At 37.4% G+C, this 18,782-nt stretch overlaps 1 protein-coding gene across 5 annotated transcripts in view; it reads left to right on the top strand.

Annotated features, from left to right (window-relative positions):
• LOC127658235 (dual specificity tyrosine-phosphorylation-regulated kinase 1B-like) overlaps positions 1 to 18,782 on the top strand; it is a 79,320-nt gene that overhangs the window by 40,481 nt on the left and 20,057 nt on the right. For 2 of the 5 annotated variants that reach the window (XM_052147421.1, XM_052147420.1), the window contains exon 1: positions 4,976 to 7,037. The exons of the other annotated variants lie outside the window; for them this stretch is intronic. In XM_052147421.1, the coding sequence (XP_052003381.1) occupies positions 6,896 to 7,037 (142 nt within the window). In that variant the 5' untranslated portion in view covers positions 4,976 to 6,895. Of the gene's footprint in view, positions 1 to 4,975; positions 7,038 to 18,782 lie in introns of those variants that run through there. 5 annotated transcript variants of the gene reach the window in all.

Here is an 18,782-nt window from a genome sequence, read left to right as displayed (position 1 = left end):
AAAACTGCATTAGAGTGGAGTTTTCATATTTCATCTGTAGGCCATAGTCAGATGACACATCCAAGAGTTTTTCCTAGTGACAGAGAGGGAGCTTGTTTCTGCTTTCTTCTGACAAAAGAAATGGGTTTCTCACCCAACTGAGCTGTGGAGATTTTTCCTCCATGTCAGGAAAGTATGAGTTAAAACTCACAATCAGGTTGGCCAAATGTTCTTCTATGATGGACTTCACTGGTGCTCTCTCCACATCTCCGCATATGACGCCTGTAGTGCTTTGGCTGATGTTGTGGAGACTTTTCGCATTGTTTCCTGCGATGATCTAAACTCAGCAAGTTTTCTCTTGAAAAATTCTGGTGGCTTTCCAACATGACACTGATGTTTGGTGCTGAGATGTCTCTGGAGGTGCGCCGGTTTCATCGAGCTGTTAGCTAGTTTCTCCCCACATAAAAAACACAATGCCTGGGGAGGTTTGATGTTTGTTGCCGTGAATCCCATCAAAACATACCCCTCCTGATATTGACGGTATTTTGTTGGCTCCACTTTGGCTTTCTTTTTTTCTTCATCCTCCACTGTAGTATTACTACGTTTTAACCAAGATTTCATTTAAATGTCTGTTTGTTTTATAGTAAAGCAACTGGCTTCCCGCTCGGCGTGATTCAAATTCTTCTTCTCTGATTTAACGTTAGGTAGTTTACAATCACATTTAAAATATAAACATTTAATTTAAAAATGTGGTTTGCATAAACATTTTATTAAACTTATTTTCGTATGATATTTTTAGAAATCATGGATGATTTTGTATATCTTTTAAATTAATTTAAGAATATTATATATATATTTTTTTAATAAATCTCACGTACCCCCTACAGTACCGCAACGTACCCCTAGGGGTACGCGTACCCCCATTTGAGAATCACTGTACTATACCATACTATAGTCCTTTTTTAAGCTTGACATAAACGGTTATTCTATTGAATAGATCTGCTTAAAATATCAATTTTTATGTTCCAAGAAAAAAACCCAGCATATGGGTTTTGAGCAACATAAGGGTGAATAAAAGTACATTTTCCATTTTTAGGTGAACTACTATAACTGGTGGCTCTTTTTTTTTTTTTAGCACAGACCTGATGAGACACAAATAAAGTGGTCTCTTTTATAAGTAGGCTCTTAGGAGATGCTGTACAAAATTCTGAATTAATTAAAAGACGTAAGGAAATAATTTTGAAAATCTTTAATTTTAAATTATTACCTAATAATATTTGCATTAAGAAAATATGACACTGTCCTTGCCAAAACCTAAAAGCACGATAGAAGTCACAAATCTTCCCATGTTCTAGTTCTGATCTGGGCAATAATGCTCTACTTTTTTTTTTTTATAGATAGTAAAAAGGTCTGGCCACCTTTGAAAAAGGTTCAAAGGTGGCCAGATTACCACGTTCATTCAATTCCTTTACAATATACACACATTCGCTCTTTGTCTTAAGATTGATTTGCTGAATACGGCTTCGTTAATGTTTTCACATTCACAGTTATGAATGACATACAAATCAAGTACTGTACATTACATATTTTTAATTCAAAACAGCGAATTTCACTAAATGGTGAATAGTTTGCACCCTTGGAAATTACTGTCTGTCAGTACAACATTTCAAATGGGGGGTCAAAGCCCTTGTGGTTACGGCCCTGCATAAACGGCTTCTGTGGATTCGTTGAGGATGAATGACAGCATGGTTAACCTAATTTTGCACCACCATCGACCTCCTCCCTTATACTCCTTTAGGGGAGAACGGAGAGTGGTATTACCAACTCAAATGCAACTAGAGTTTTAAACATGCTTCCAAACCAAAGTATTGTCAAATTACACAAAACTCAAGAAAATTATTAATTTTAATAATAAACTTGATATTGCAACTCTGTATATCGTGCACATATGTAGCTGAAGTAAAACTGTAAATAGCCTACAGTAACTAAAGTAAGAGGTTGCAGTGATATCTCAAAACTAAGTTTCATTAAAATTCTGTTTTCATCTGTAAAAATGTATTCATGTGGCATTTTAAAATATAACGATTTTAAGATTTAAGTTTTTGGCATAAGAAAAAGTTGATTTTGAATAACTCTGTTTCTAGCTTTACATTTTTCTACTATGTGTACATCCTTAATTTATGTCATGTACTTAAAAATTATTAGTTTTAGGTAGAGTTGAGCTTATGCACTTTATTGGTAGTTCTTGTACAGTTAAATCTTGGGCCAAAAGCTTAACTCTTACTATTATTTTAAATAACAGTTAAATTTCATTGGTATTTCAAGTTCAATTAATAGCCCAGGCTCAATGCAAGTTCAGCTTAATTGACAGCATTTTTGGCATAATGTTGATTGCAACTAAATAATTTCGGCTCGTCCGTCCTTTTCTAAAAGAAAATAATAAAAATAAATCTGTGTTACAGTGTGGCACTTTCAATGGTAGTGAATGGGGCAAAACATTTTTATGTTTTTTAGTTTTTAAAGCCAAAAATATTTTTTAAATATTTTATAAATATAAACAAAAATTATAAAAAGCTTTTAATTTGATAAAAGCACTAACGTTAATTCTTGTGTTTAAACATACATTTGTTAAGTCGATGTTTTTACACAAAATTAATTTTTTAAATTCACTCATAATTTCAAAACAGAATATCATTAAATGTAGTTATCTTTAACAAAACGTTTTTTTTTTTTTTACATATTACACAATTCAATTTAATGGAATGAACATGTGTAAATCTTAAAAATAGGCAAATATATTTTTGAGTATTGTGTATTTGAGTATCATGACAACAAAGTTGTAATATTGGATATAACTTCCACTCGTAAAAAATGTTATCACACTAAAATCATGTCAACAAACGTATTATGTATGTCTTGTAGCTGCACTTGAAATAGTGAGCATTGTAATGTTGTAAGTGCCTTACTCTAACAGATTTAGCTTCTTTTATCAAAGGAAATGGGCCAATGGGGGACACATTGAATATTTTATAGCAATCAACATTATGCTGAAAAATGCTGTCAAATGAGTTTAATTTCTATAATTTCTATTTAAACTGGGCGCAAGTTAAAGCATAGCTGATTACTTAAAGTTTGCCTCGTTGAAACACTGATGACAATTCCCCACTCTCAACTTTTCGTTGTGTTCTCCCCCTCCTCCACCTCCATATCAAACTACCTGAAGTCTTGTGTTATATCCGCGGGCACGTCATCCTGTTTCCGCGTCGTATTTTGGAGACAGTAAGGAGCTAAGGGAAAGGGCAGTCTCTCGTCCCTTCTCCGCCCCAGACCGAGCTGACCAATTCAAACAGCCACAGGGACAACTCCTGACCAATCGCACATAAGCTGCCGTGGCGTCGGATAGCAACAGACCCTACAAACGCGCACACGGGGGTGGAGAATGTAGCACCCATGCACGCGCGTTAGCAGAAGGGGCGGGAGAAAGATTTGAGGAACAGTTCTGTGGAAGGGAACATTTGCATCTGTGCACGCTTTAGCACTGAAAAGTTTCACAAATGAAAAATAACATGCTTATGACTATAGATTATGCTTACTAGTATAATCATAATCTAAAATAGTATAAGCACCCCCAAAGATCCGACTTGTCTGTAATGTTTTGTGTGCACAACGTTGTATGAATGCTGTACGTTTTGTTACGTTACAACTCTGTTTTATTAAAGAATGCGATTATATTAAATCAGGGGTCGCTTATAATGATTCCAATTATCTATATTTATATACAGGGTTGGGAGGGTTACTTTTGAAATATATTCCACAACGGATTACAGGAGACATGCTGTAAAATGTCATTTGTAGCATATTCCATTTGATTACTCAAAGTCAGTTACGTATTCTAAATACTTTGGATTACTTCTTCAGCACTGGTATATTTTGTCACTTGTTTTGACTATAAAAAATCTGCCAGTACAGTAAAGCAAAATACACATTAAAAATACATTCTCTGAAAAACCTAAATATCTGCATAATTATATGCATATGCAGTGTTGTTTCTAAAACAAGATTAATCATATTGGATTTTGATTTTAGAATTTAGATATTTTTGCAGGAAAACAATACAAAAATTATTATCAAGAATACAATTTTTGTCCTAATATCAAAGGACTAAATAAAAGAAATTGTGATCCAACATGAATGTTCTCGATAAAAATATGATTGTAACATGTGCATGTAAAATGGCTTAAAAAAGCATTTTTGTTTAGTGTAAAGATGACAATTTACACAAGATTTATTTCTATTTCTTCTGCTCCAAACATACTTCAATCTTACTTCTCTGTCTGCTCGTATTAATGTAAAACATCGTAAGAAAGTGTTTCACCGCTGTTCAAATGCACTTTGGATCACATAATTTATATGTATAAATATTTTCCATCTTAAAGCACTAAATATTAAATGAAACAAATGACAATAAAATGCAAAGAAATCTCTTCAGTAATCAAAATACTTTTTGAATGTAACTATATTCTAATTACCAATTATTTAAATTGTAACTGTAGTGGAATACAGTTATTAATATTTTGTATTTTAAATACGTAATCCCGTTACATCTATTCCGATAGATATAACATATATATATATATATAGGTTGTGTGAATCTCTATATTGGTGGAGCTTCTATAAATGGAGTGAAGCTGTTTGGTGGCGCAACTAATCTGGAAAGGGGGTGCTTGGTCTTTTAAATCCTCTTGAATATGAGATTTGTGACGAAGCCTTGATCTGATGAAATATGGATAAGCACATAGTCATGCGTCACTCCTTTAAAACGTGTTTCATGGTTCTCATGGCAGCCCCTCGGCTTTTGGTGTTTAAACATTGAAGCGTGGGGTGCTGCGTCAAACGAGCCCCCCCTCCACTTGAATAGCTGATGGAATAATCCTCATTGCAGGGCGTGGAAGCAGTGCCGGCCAGTGAGGCTAGACAACAAGGAGTAATAACGGGTAAGCAGCGAATATGACTTGATACTGACTGGAAAAGACTTTACGGAGAAAAACATTTATACGTGACAAAGACGAAGAGAAGCCAAACAAAAAGGAGCTCCACGGTTGCGGTTTGGAATCCAGAAAGCGGGAGTACGACGGCAGATATATCAGTGAAAAGTCTAATCGGAAGCCCCACTAAACTGAACTAATTTCGCTCGCGGTGACAGCTCAGGATGGAAGCAAATCAAAGTGTTTACCGGCTGATATTTTCCCATAAACGCTTGGTGACGCAGTGAAATCTGTTTTTAAGATCTACGGAAAGTAGAACATCCTCAGTCGCGAACTGAAAGGTCTCAATTGTTCTTTGAGTCGGCTTGACAGCGCGCTGGATTGCACGACAGCGGGAGCACCCACGATTATAATCCACATTTTTGAGTGAATTTTCGCTGATTGACCAGCGGAAGAGGTGTCTGGATTCTTTGAGCTTGTTTCTGGATATGTTTGACATCGTATTTTAAAATGCAAAGCGGCAGCACATCCTCTCTTAAGATTTGTTGCGTATGGAAGCGTGTTCTCCTTGTTACCTGTCCATTCGTTTGACATTTCATCTCTATAGTCGACACTAAATTCTGCTCTCACCCTCATTGTATTGTGAAAAAAGTATCATATTGAAATCGGCCAGTTTTCAATCCCTCCTTCACTCGTTAGTCATTTTGTGCCTGCAACTTGCACTTCAGCAAATCGAACCATTGTTGTTGTGCATGCAGGTGTTTGCTTTGATCCTGCAGCCAACGAAAACCTTTATCACAAGATATAGGTTGTTCACCTGTGTTTTGAGCTCCTGGCTCGCTCCACCCCTCTTTTGCGACTTGTCAGCGAATAAGGTCGCATTTAGACACCTACGGACTTTGCCAGTTCCACTAAAGCGGGAAGGGCAGCTTTGATTTTTTTTCCCCCCACCCCACACAAGGAAGTCAATACTGGACCTGCATATTTGGCATATCAGGATTGAGCTACAAAGTTATAACTGAAGAAAAGGGGTACCACGACCCCATTGTTGCTACGTGTACCTGCCTTTTGACTCAATTTAAGTCACCGTAGAATACCTTGACGGAACATGAGAAAAGCTTGCTATTTTTAGCAAGAGTGATGGGGTAAATGCTGTTGAAAATTGAGACCCCCACCCCCACCCTTAAGGCTACCAACACTTCCAGGTTTAGCTCTGATTTCCTTGTCAGCTGCTGAATTATCTGGATTGTAAAATTGAAGTGGGGGGGCACTGTCTCAAGGATCTTTTTATAAAAGTGATTGATATTTTAACAAATGGAATCCCCTCGGCATCGTGGCACAATGAGTCTAGATACAATACAAGTAACGCAAACTTTATTAACCAAATAAATTCAACCCCATATAAACAGAGAAATATAAATATCTATGTGTGTGTGTGTTGCAGAGTATATATATATGTGTGTGTATATATATATAGCTCTATAAAATATATAAGACACAAATAGTTTGAATATGTATATTTTTATGCCAAAAGTTAGCATTGTTGCCTGAAACCCAATCCATTGCCTTAGAAATACATATAGTAATAAAAGGAATAACAAGGACAGAAATGAAACGGTGTTTGAAATAACTTAATGGTGCCTTTTTCGTTCATCAGTTTCTGCTATCTGTCACTTCAGGATTTCACAAGTAAAGATATTTTTGTGCGTAAATTTAAATCCTAATCTTTATATCTTGCCTTTATGGTTCAAACTTGAGTTTAGTTACCATTGGATGTACCCTACAGGATTATTTAATGAAGTTATAGGCATGTGAGAAAGGATTATCCTATACTTGATGTCAGCAGCGTTTTTGAAAGTACTTTTTGGGATCCCCAAACTCGATTAAGAGTTATTCTTTGGATATCACGGGCCAACGCATAAGCATTTCAGATGGTGATCACTTCATCTGTGGAGGAGAAGCCGCAACCTTCTAACAGAATGGTCGCAAACTTGGCGACTGAATCCTGGATTGGCAGCCCAGATCAAAATCGCTTCTTACCACAGTCACACCTGCTACGGAAGCCAGCGAAAAGTTAGTACAACTTCACTTTGCATCTATATAAAGTGTAATTGTGCACAGGTCATGCATTGCTCAAGAAAGCAGCCTTAAGGTCTGAACATGCTTGAATGTTGTGGGTCAATTGAGGTTCAATCTGTGGGTCCTGCACAAAAATGTTATGTACATAATTGCATTCTATAGCACAATGAATTAAAAGGCAAGGCGGTCAGTCAAATTATGTCTACAATGTGTTGAATTCCTGCCAGTGGTCAACTTTAGTCTTAAATGCTTAAATTTTCTATTTGACAGCAAGTCATGTTCATCTTGTATGAATTCAGCCTTCAACACCAAAAACTGTATTGATATCTATTTTGGGGAAAGAAGCGAGGGAATTGTAGTGATGATGGCATCCTGATGAGTGGTGATGGCTGTGTAATTTGAGGAAACGCCTAGCTTAGATCTTGATTTCGTTTGAATTTCAATACAGTTTGATCAAAACATTGGTCATCTTTTAGTGGTACATTGGTAGGCACCACCATTGCTTTGTATTGTTAAAGCAAGTAAACCTTTGGACTATGATGGATCTAAATTTAGTTGTTGAAAATGGGTATATGTTCTTGCGTTGTTGGTTAAACAGCTTGTTTAAATATAAATATTGGGCTATTCACAGTAGAAAGACCCCCCCCCCTCCGCAAAGGGCATTTCCCTTTAGACCAAACATAAATTGGTCAAATCTTTCCCACACTTCAAATACCCATACAGACCTGCACGGCTTTTCCCATAATTGTCTTAACTTATTCAAACAATCATGGGAATAGACACAATCTCAAATGGTTTCAGAGGCTTGCTGCTAAATCTTTGCATCACTTCTGCGCTGTAATTTGTTCTGTGTGCTATGGGAGCACTACGTGAGGTGTGAGCTCACAGTGATCGCTCTGTTGCTGGGAATCTTAGAGCTGCAGCAGAATGCTTCTGTAGACCAGCGTGTACTGTATTGTGCTCTATGTATGTCACAAAGCTTTTCTGGGATTGTTATTCATTTTATAAAACACTGAAAGATTGATGATATGCATTTAGATTTTTTGTTGAAATATATTTAGCTTGTTCCTCTGCCAAATTTATCAATACATTCAAGTGGGTTGATTGTGTTAAACCCAGTCTTGTTGTCAACTTGGGTTGCTCCGATACCAACATTTTGGCTTCGATATGATACCAGCTCTGGTACCTCAGTATCGATACTAAATTGATACTTGGGTAACAAATAAATAGCCTCAGATTACTAATGAAATTACTCAGAAAATGACTTGATTAAAATCTTTTTATAACATCTTGCAGTCACAAATTCTGTTTTCCATTTTAAATGTTTCTGGATATTTAAACAAATTATTATATACAAATGTAATCAAATGAAAATGTGAAAAGAAAATGGAAAACTTTGTTTTTGGTCAAATAAAATGCTGCACAGCATAGCTTCACAGAATAAATGATAACAATTAATGAAAAAAATCTGATTACCTACTACAGCTGTATAACAGCCTGCTGATATTCAGTACATTTGCTTTGAGTATAGTTTGCATATTATTATTATTATTATAAATAATGATAGTAATGATTAAAATAAAACCATTTATTATTAAAGTATTGTTTTTAGTAGTGTTAGAGATATTGCTTAGAATTTTTAAGAATTTTACTCTACACTAGTAATATTTTTCTGTCACAATGTCTTTAATTGTATGCCTCCAGTTAAACAGGCTTTTATTTCAGCAGAACTTTTATTTTGACAGACCTTTGAGATCTTCCTTTGTGTTTTAAGATTTGCATTCCAAATTAAATGCTAAAATACTTACAAGCTGAAATCTCACTGGAGAATGAATTAAAGTGTTCACAGTTGCTCAAATACTAAACAAACCACATAGAGCATTACGCTTGATCTCTCTGTGTGTGTTTGTGTGCGTGTGCATACATACATGCATGCGTGAAGTATGACCAGAGACTATTTAGCAGAGACAGGTCACTTCTATTAAATTGAATGTGAAAAATTGTCATGCCCAACCAAGAGGCTCTAGCACCCAATGGTCAACGGATGTAGAAAGGAAGTCTTGCCTTGCAGGTAAAAGAGCCAGTCACTTTTTAGATACAGACATCACCTACCAATCATCTCGAGAACTCGCATTAGCTATACAAGCCGGGAACATTTTGTTTTTTAGCGTAATCTATGGTAAAGTATGACACCAGTGTTGTCAGATTTTACTGCTGATTTGAAATATGTTCTTTGACCGTAATCTTGACTACCCTTTTTTGAGACTTCGTTGTTCCAACTGACATGGTGATTCGACTGACAGGACTGGAAATGGTCTTCCAGGAGCATTCCAAAGATGGCCGCCATTGGACTAACTTGCTAGAAAGACTTTGGTATGACACCGAGCACAGCGGTATATTATTTGAGAACAAAAAAATCTAGAGCTTATTAATGTCCACTATATTGTTGCTGTCACATTATTAAAATAAGAAGACCTAATAAGTAACATTGGTTATTGTTAAGGTTTTGGAGCTGCAGTAAATGGCATTTATTGACATGTTGACATGTTGACAAAAGTTGGAGTCCAGTGACCACCAATTCATTGCTTCCCAATTGTACAAATTGAAAAATTGCAATAGAGTTGTTAGACATAGGCTGGCATAGTCCAACCATCATTATTTGCTGTCCTTCCCATTCTGTTGTCAGTTCAGGATTACAATTAAGGTACTCAATTATCCTTCTAGCATTAAACTGCTTAATGCAGTTACGATATAATTGATTAATTGGCCCATTTCAAGAAAGTTTCCAAACAAGTTATCTATAGCCACTGCAGCCGACTAACCCCCACACCACACAAGTCTGGAAATAGCATTACGATTTAAGGTCATCTAGCATCCTGGGAAGGGTCATTTGTTTACCTCTGGAGTAATGCTGTGGCAGTGTTAAACCCACTTAAACTAAATGACCTGATTTGTGTTAACACACCCAAAGAACAAAACACGGCAAGTTTAACCCAATCTCATGACAAGTAGTAATAATTGTACTAGATGGAAAAATCATACAAGGTGGCTCGGACAAAGATATAGGGCTGAATTTGGACAAATGTATTTTTTTAAATATTGTGATTTGAACTGCGATATGATAAAAAAAAAAAAAAAAGTGTCATTCTTTTGACCAAAATTAAACTGTTCTTCCCATGCTTTACCGCTCAAATACTGTTCTAGAAAGGGTTTTCACTAGTGGTCGACCGATAAAGCGGACGATATTCTGAATTTTTTAATAATCGGTACAAGCAGGGGTGGTAGTCAGTGGTAGCTCAGCGAGTATTGACACTGACTACCACCCCTGGAGTCACGAGTTCGAATCCAGGGCATGCTGAGTGACTCCAGCCAGGTCTCCTAAGCAACCAAATTGGCCCGGTTGCAGGGAGGGCAGAGTCACATGGGGGTAACCTCCTTGTGGTCGCGATTAGGGGTTCTCACTCTCAATGAGGCGTGTGGTAAGTTGTACATGGATTGCAGAGAGTAGCATGAGCCTCCACATGCTTTGACTCTCCGCGGTGTCATGCATAGCGAGTCACGTGACAAGATGCGCGGATTGACTGTCTCCGATGCGGAGGCAACTGAGACTTGTTCTTCGCCACCCGGATTGAGGTGAGTAACCGTGCCACCACGAGGACCTACTAAGTAGTGGCATTCCAAATTGGGGGCGAAAAGAGGATAAAATAAAATTCGGTCCATGGTTGCTGGACTACTGTGTGTACTGTTATTTCCTTCTTCCTAATATATAAAAATGTGCAAATTTGATGACTAAAAAGAAATCAGAAGAAACTGCTATCTACCATTTGAAATACAATTAGAAAATAAATGTAGATTCTTTTTTACATAGTCAAAGTTTTGTGTGAAATTGAGAAAATATAGTGTTAAATAAGAGTTTCTAAATTTTTTTTTGCATTTTTTGTTTATGGTATTTACTATATTAAATTGTGTGATATATTGGCATTGTATTAGCCTATTGGCCACCCTTCACTCTGGATTTCAGCATTAGCCATTACAAAACCCATATCAGTCGATCACTAGTTTTTTGACTTGAGTCCTCTCAATAAATAAATAAAACCGTGAAACACGGGAAAATTTCAATTTTTTTGCTCTGTACTTTGACTTTGTACTCTGAAAGGTTCAGCTCATTTTTCATTATGTTTTTGTGACAAAGCCAACTTGAATTATAATATATATAAATTGAAATATATTATGAAACATTATTGCAATATAATAATGTTAAGAAATTATTATAGAAATATATTATTTTATAATAATAATCATTATTATTAATATCATACAAAAGTAATTTATTTCTTAACTTGCTTGTGGCATTGCTATGCAGTCCGGCTAAACCCTCAAGGCATATTTTGTTGGAAGAAACTGAAGGAACGGAAGTTACGGTTGCTTGTAGTTGAGAGATGACAACAGCCTTTTAATCCAGTGAAATGCTTCCATCTCCCTTGCTGTACACAAAAACCCACTGTCATGGGGTTATTTAATTTTGTTTTAGAAATATCGTAGTGGTCAAACATAGTTATGTGAAATTGCTCAAATGTGCGATTAAAGTAATTCTGGGGCACTTGCGACCAGCACACGTTAGCACAGCGAACTAAACTCAGAGGCCATTAGTCGCTCAGAGCACCAGATAGATAGAATTTGAGTGTATCGAGCACAGAACTGCTCTGAAACCACATGTGTAATACACTGACCCCGTTTACATGTTTAAGAAAGCGCTACACATCACGCTGCACACATAATCGCAGCACAGCAGGCAACATATTTAGACTATTTATTTATTTAACTAAATCACAGCCCTTGCGATTTGATAATCGCACTGGGACATATTTGGATTTAGATTATATTTTGATTAATCGTTCAGCCCTATGTATGAATTTTACTCCCATAGAGAAGAATAAACCAACAAATAATGTTATTAAAATTTTTCCTATGTTTAACCGTAAACGTAAGTAGTACGTTTTGTGTACCAGAGAATAAAGAAAACATCAGGGTTTTGGAATGAAACTAGGGAAGCACATTACAGGTCAATGACATACATTAGGGATTTGCATTGCATAAATAAAGATGGAATGAGAAACCAAATTAGTTCACTGATGTTTCCTTTCTTAATATAAAGCGTTGCATTGACACTAGGTAAAAGTTGTCATGAGACTGTTTAAAAATGTTTAATAAAAAAACACACTTGATGCACAGCTTGTACAGTAGGCTTGATATGGACACAAATTTGTTGAAGACAATTGACTGGATTGCTGAAGGGTTTAGAAATTTTGCTGTCTGTCCTATAGCTTGCTACCTGCTAATGAGGTCCTCTTCAACATTTTAGCTCTATTAAAATATCATCCTACATTATGATGCATACCACAATTGTTTGGTATTGATTGTTCATACCTATTATTGCCTATAACTGTAGTTAATATATTGATCTAAGGTTTGGGGAGATAAGTAACAGAGTCTTAGTTGTTTGATTACATCTGGAGTGTTTCTGCATTTTCTTCTTAATTTATTTTTATCTGTGTATCCAACTGACTTCTCTCCTATTGCTATTTTTGTCCCCTCAACCCAGTCTGGCATGTCAAGCATTATGTGTATAACTGCTTTTCAGACGCCTGAGTAACTCTTGAAAATAGATATAAGAGCAAGTAACCCACTGGGTTCAGGGAAGTTACAGGAAGTCTTATTGGCCTCTGTATCCACATGGCAAAGGAAGTGTTTTAGCTGATTGGACAACTAAAGACATCACATCAGTCAATCTCAGCCCTGAACCAAGGTGCATGGAGTTTGGTCTGCAAGACAGAGAAAAACAACCTTGTCCGCTCCTTGCCCTTTGTCCCTTTCATTTGGGCTGCCTTTAATGTTTGTTTGCTCGCTCACCAGTTTTTTGTCCTAAGTTGGAAGAACATTTTCCATGTTCCGAGTTAATACCGAATTTTACATTTGTTAGCACAAAATAAAGGCTATCGGAGCATAGATATCCTTTTTTTTTTTTTTTTAAATATGAAGGATTTGGCTTTGTGTTGGAACTTTTGATATATGGATGTATACTTTTTATCGTTATGTGTAGTGTTTCCGACGTTGTTACATTTGGATTTTAGGCAAACAGTTTAGTGGTACGTGACAGATATTTATTAAATTAAATTACAACATTTTCATTATTAATGCTGCTTTCATGTGCTATCTGACTTATCCTACTTCCCACTTCTGAAGCGGTAGTTTCAAGTACGTTATGTTCAAGTGCTTTGTTGTTGGAAAAAAACATTCATTCATATATATTTCTTGGGAAACTTTTATTTTGACACAATAAAAAGTATTACTCAGCTTGCTGACGATAATGGAGTTTTGTTCAAGTACAAGCTATTTTTACGGTGTAAAAATGTACAACATTCTTCAAATGGTTGCTGATATACATAAATGAAAATGACCAAAACAGTAAGAGCAAACAAGTAGCTGTATTTATACAAATTAATAAAATCTGTCATTCACTACAGAAACCATACTCTTCACCATGTTGAAAGTTTAGGATTCCTCCCATCTCGGAAACTCAGGTATCAAAATTATTTGAGTTTCCTAGTCGTAATTACGACTTGAGGGGTCACATGTGCAACTTCCGAGTGGGAAACTCATGTTTACAATAATTTCCATAATTACGTGAAGGCAGCATAAAGAAGTTGATTCAGATAAGGTTTGAAAAGTGTTTTGTGTAGTTTTTAAACTGTATGTTATTTTTACAGGGATTTGATACCCCGAGATTTTCCTTTAGTTAAAAAAATTCTTAGCATTAAGAGCTGTTCAGTCTATTAAAATGGACTGCACCACAAACTTAGTGGACCCTCATAACAAAATACATCGTGCCATCATTAGCACCACAAATAATTCTGTTTTGTTCAATGTTCTGATTCATTGAATCAGTTTAGCCTAATTAAACTCACCTACACATGGCCTTATTTATAAAGAACAGTGTGTTGGGGTACAAAACAAGGCTATTGTAGAAAAATTTCAGCCTATAATTGTCATCTTTTCATGCTGATAAAATCTGTTGTTTCACTTATTCAGGGGAAAAGTGATAAATGCCCTTCTTGCTCATTGGTTCTCAGTCTCTCCACCTTCTGCTGGATTAGTGAAGGGCCTGAATCAGAACAAAAACATGTTATTGTTCACCACATGCATTGTACCTGCAAGACCATGTCCATCCAACATCTAGCTTACCCCTGACGCAGCCAGCCCATCACAGAAACCACACTAAAGGAATAGTTCACCCAAAAATGAAAATTCTGTTATCTTTTATCATTACATGTAAATGGTCTGCACTTATATAGCACATTTTTAACCTTAGCGGTATTCAAAGCGCTTTACACTGCATCTCATTCACACACACACTTGCACACCAATGATGGCAGAGCTGCCATGCAAGGCACTAGCCTGCTATTGGGACAACTTGGGTTTCAGTGTCTTGCCCAAGGACACTTCGGCATGTGTGGGCCGGGAATCGAACCGCCAACCCTGCGATTAGTGGACAACCCGCTCTACCACCTGAGCCACAGCCGCTCCATGTTTGTTCCAAACTCAAATGACTTTCTCTTCCATGGAACACAAAAGGACAAGTTAGGCAGGTAGTATATTAGTCTCAGTCACCATTTACTTTCAGTGCATCTTTTTCTGTGCAACGAAAGTGAATGGTGACTGAGGCTGTCCATTTGTGTTCCATGTTGAAAAGACAGTCAACATGAGGGTAAATGATGACAGAATTTTCTAACCCAAGCAATGTTTCCCTTCTTGTTCCCCAATATCCTATTTTCACTCACACTTTTGTCCAGGTGTTCACATTTCTCTCTTTCTCTTGCATCATCCTTGCTTTCCTCTTTTCAAGAAAAAGTAAACATTGTGAATAAGCCTGCTTCTGATTCTGTATCAACATCCACCTCCACCAGAGCAAGTGGCTCTTTATTCAAGGGGCGTTTGATTAGTGCTGGTCACTTTAGATTAGCCAGTCTGTTGTTAATGTGAGCTCACAGTCGCCTTGAGCTGTGAAGGTGCAGTCTCATCGAGAGATCACCACGTAAGCTTCTTATGGTCCTGCTGCTTGTGTTTGAAATGCAAGGATAAAGAGGGGTGGAGACTCAGCAAATGTACATTACAGCAGTTACCATGCATATGTTTATGACAAGTGAGCATTAAACACACATTGGTGATTGTAATGCTGTGGATAATAAACAATGGAAATGCAGGATAAAGGTGTGGCAGTACAAATGGTAACTTTTCTAAGCTGTTTTACATAGTGATAGACCGATATTTGTTACAAGCCAATTAATTGGATGATATTTGGCCATTTTTTAGGTTTTCTGTGTCGGCTGATAACAGTGTCCGCTTGGCTGATTGAAGGCCAAAGGTTGGTTTTCAGTGCACTTTACACAAATTTGGGCATCAGCACAGTATGCGCTGACAGTTCACATGCAGCCTATTTTTTTTATACACATGGGGGACATCCACTTATTCGCCTGGCATTGGCTGTACTAAAGAGTATCACAAAGCAGTCGTAGTGCGCATGCACAGAATGCATCTGTATGGGCTCTCGGTCAAAAGCATCTACGTTGAAAGGCTGAGCACTCGTCCGTGCTCAAGACTGAAAGGCAAGTGGAAAAACAAAGTTTACCATAGCATTAAAGGGATAGTTCACCCAAAAAGAATATCTCTGGTCTGAAGGACATACAATGCAAGTGAAAGGTGATCAGACCTTTTGTAGCTCTAAAAATGGAATGGAGAGTTAGCTCTTACTTGTGTCCTTTCCACTGTCTACATCTACTGTCAGCCTGGTCCTTGAATAACAAATAATTTCTGTATGAGTCAATTTTGAGTAAATACTGTTTTTTTTTGTGTTTTTTTTAAATCTCATTTGCTGTCAATAAATTGAATTATGCATTTAACGCCATTGCATCGGCTACCATACACTCTGCTCTCTAGGCATTGGCAATTTAAAAATGCATATTGTTCGGCCACTGGTTTTGAACATTGGTTAGTTACTTGGATTTTTTACGTACGGGCAGGGCTGTGCTTGTTTTAGTATTGCTTGTTGCTGTGGATGGTCATCATACATCCAAAGGTAATGATGTATTTTGAGATGGGGGATTTATTTTATTTTTAATGCCCTGTGTAAGCTCTCAATTTACCAGTGTCACTGTTTGAGGTGTCTACCCAGATGGCTTTTATAAATAGTGTGGGGACTGACTCAGTTAGGGGGTCTGACTGTTTAAAGTTTGCTGTGGGAATGTTTGGGGTTTAGCTGCCAGGAAAGGTTGGATGGGGTTATCGCATAGCACTGTTAGGGGTGTTGAACATAGTGGAAATGTTGAAATCTTTGCAGCAGCCCTATTGAGGAAGATCTCAATGATGTTTCCCCGTTTTTTCTTTTCTAATCAGGTTAATGTAATTTTGGTCTTCCAAAATGGCACAATCAGGAACATTGGCATATCTGTTCCTCTAGTTCTTCCAAGTTCTATGAGAATTAAGCAGATCTTATCCATGCCATCTTTTTTCTGCACCCCTGCTAACCCATTCCTGCTCAAAATAGCCACCCATACTTCCCAACCATTGCAGTAGTGTAGGCTTGTGTTTACCCTCCATTTAAAAGAGACTGATATTTATGTTTTTTAGATATGTAAGGGAAAATATATGAGCTCTTTTAGAGGATAGTGCTTTCTTAATCAGACAATAATAATCAAACTGTGTTTTCACCTTCCTGCCCTCCTTTCATCTCATGACTATCATGGCATGTCCAACTTTGGCTCAGTAGCACCAGTGTTCCCATTACCCTAACAGGGAATAAGATAGGGGGTCAATACGGACATGGGAAGGGTGAGGGTGGGAGCGATGGGGAGGGGGGAGTTCAGCTGTTCGCATGCACACAACCATCCTCTTCCTGTGCCTTAGAGACAGGGAGTAGGCTGGTCTGTTGCCATGGTGACACCCTGATTGGCAGCTGTGTTTGGTCAGCTGTGGGGTTGTGGAGTGAGGTGAGTCTGTGCATGGTTAATTGCAGCAGATGATTACTTCATCCACCATCTGATATATTTAACAACCCTGATCTGACACTTGCAAATGTGACAGTAACTTCTACCCAGGGACCTGTGTGTCTATAGATGAGCATGTGCCCTCGGCTGATTTATTTTATTAATATTCTTTTGCATTGCAAACCGCATTTATTTGAGTTCTATTGCCAGATGAGTTTAGACTGTGAAGGGGGTAGGTAACAGGTGGGGAAAGGGAGGGTGAGAGCGGCATTGTGGGAATGGTTGCTGATACAGCACAAGCTACCAGGTTTATTTATAGAGACCTCACCGCCCAGCCCTTGGATACCAGCAGCCAATCAGTAGGGAGGGGACCTCTGCCAATCAGAGTGGAGGAAGGGGGATGTCACACTCAGGAAGTTCTCAATGTGTTCATTTCAGCATTTAAAGGTACAGTGTGAAAAAGACATTCTGGTGTTCATCAGATTGCTCAGTTTAACAGTCATCGTGTCAATCTAAAAATGAGGACATGTGAAAAAAAGGAAATGAGTGAAAGCATTTTCATTCAGGGCATTATAAAAGACTGTCAATGCAGTATTACTGTTGCTAGTGTAGTAGCTGTTTAGCAGGTCTTGCAATGAAACATGTGGGCATTAATTGTGCATTCTCATTAATTGCAACAGCATTTGAGCAGAAAGAAACCTGTTAGAGATGAGTCACGTGTATTGCTCTATCCATGCAGCTTTACTGTCAGTGAGTTTATGCTAGGACTCCTCCTATGGGGATGTAACAGCAATGCTTAACATCACTCTCTGGGGTTGATGGTGGTCAGATGTGTCGTTTTGCACTTTGTTTAAGCTATGGCCATTGTTCACCAGGCTTTTCAAGTTGTAATGTGTCATTGATCAATTTCACCAACATTACTCATCACCTGTCAGCCCCTAAAAGCAGCAATAAAAGCATTTGCCATGGAATATCTCATCCATTTCATATCCCCCGTCTGACTTTCACATCCTTGCATCCGCACTCAGCAATTTGACATAATTACTGTACTCTCGGCACATTCTTGCCAGTTCCTGAAATGTCTGATACTTCCTTTTTACATTATAAATGTTCAACTTTCTATCGGATCATTGTGGGTGGAAGAAATATTGCATCCTGTAGTTTAAAATTTCCGTCTATCAAATTTGGGACAGCATTAATTCTTTATAAGCCTGTAGTTTAGTTATTTGGACTTGTTCTAAGACTGGCTCCATGACTTCACTGGCCTACTTTCTGAAAGGTCTCGTATTTATCTATGCAGTTGATGTTTGTGACGCAAACACTTCGTATCTGTGTACAGTCAGAGGCTCAGCCTTTCAAAGTATACATTGTTTGACATACACAGGTGGTTGGTGCATTTATGCTACTACTGCTGTGAGGTACTGAATTATTTGTTTTCTGGAGTTTAGACCTGTAAAGATCTTTATTTTCCTTCAGACTTAAAGTTTACAAATGCAAGTATGTCCTGACCTCCTCACACGTGCATATCCACTTTCGTGTTGTGCTATTACTTTTCTAAGCTGTCAGACTTGCAATTCTTACCTGAAAAAGTAGGGCTGGTTATCAATAAAGATTTCCCAATATTAAAATCGACCTTGCAATTTTAATAAACCATATCGGAACCATTTAAATGAAAATCACGATTATCTGGAAAATGTAT

The sequence above is a fragment of the Xyrauchen texanus genome, chromosome 17, assembly GCF_025860055.1.
Source record: "Xyrauchen texanus isolate HMW12.3.18 chromosome 17, RBS_HiC_50CHRs, whole genome shotgun sequence".
In the NCBI taxonomy this organism is placed as follows: domain Eukaryota; kingdom Metazoa; phylum Chordata; class Actinopteri; order Cypriniformes; family Catostomidae; genus Xyrauchen; species Xyrauchen texanus.
The sequence above is the reverse complement of the archived record's forward strand: the minus strand, read 5'-3'. Positions and strand labels throughout refer to the sequence as shown.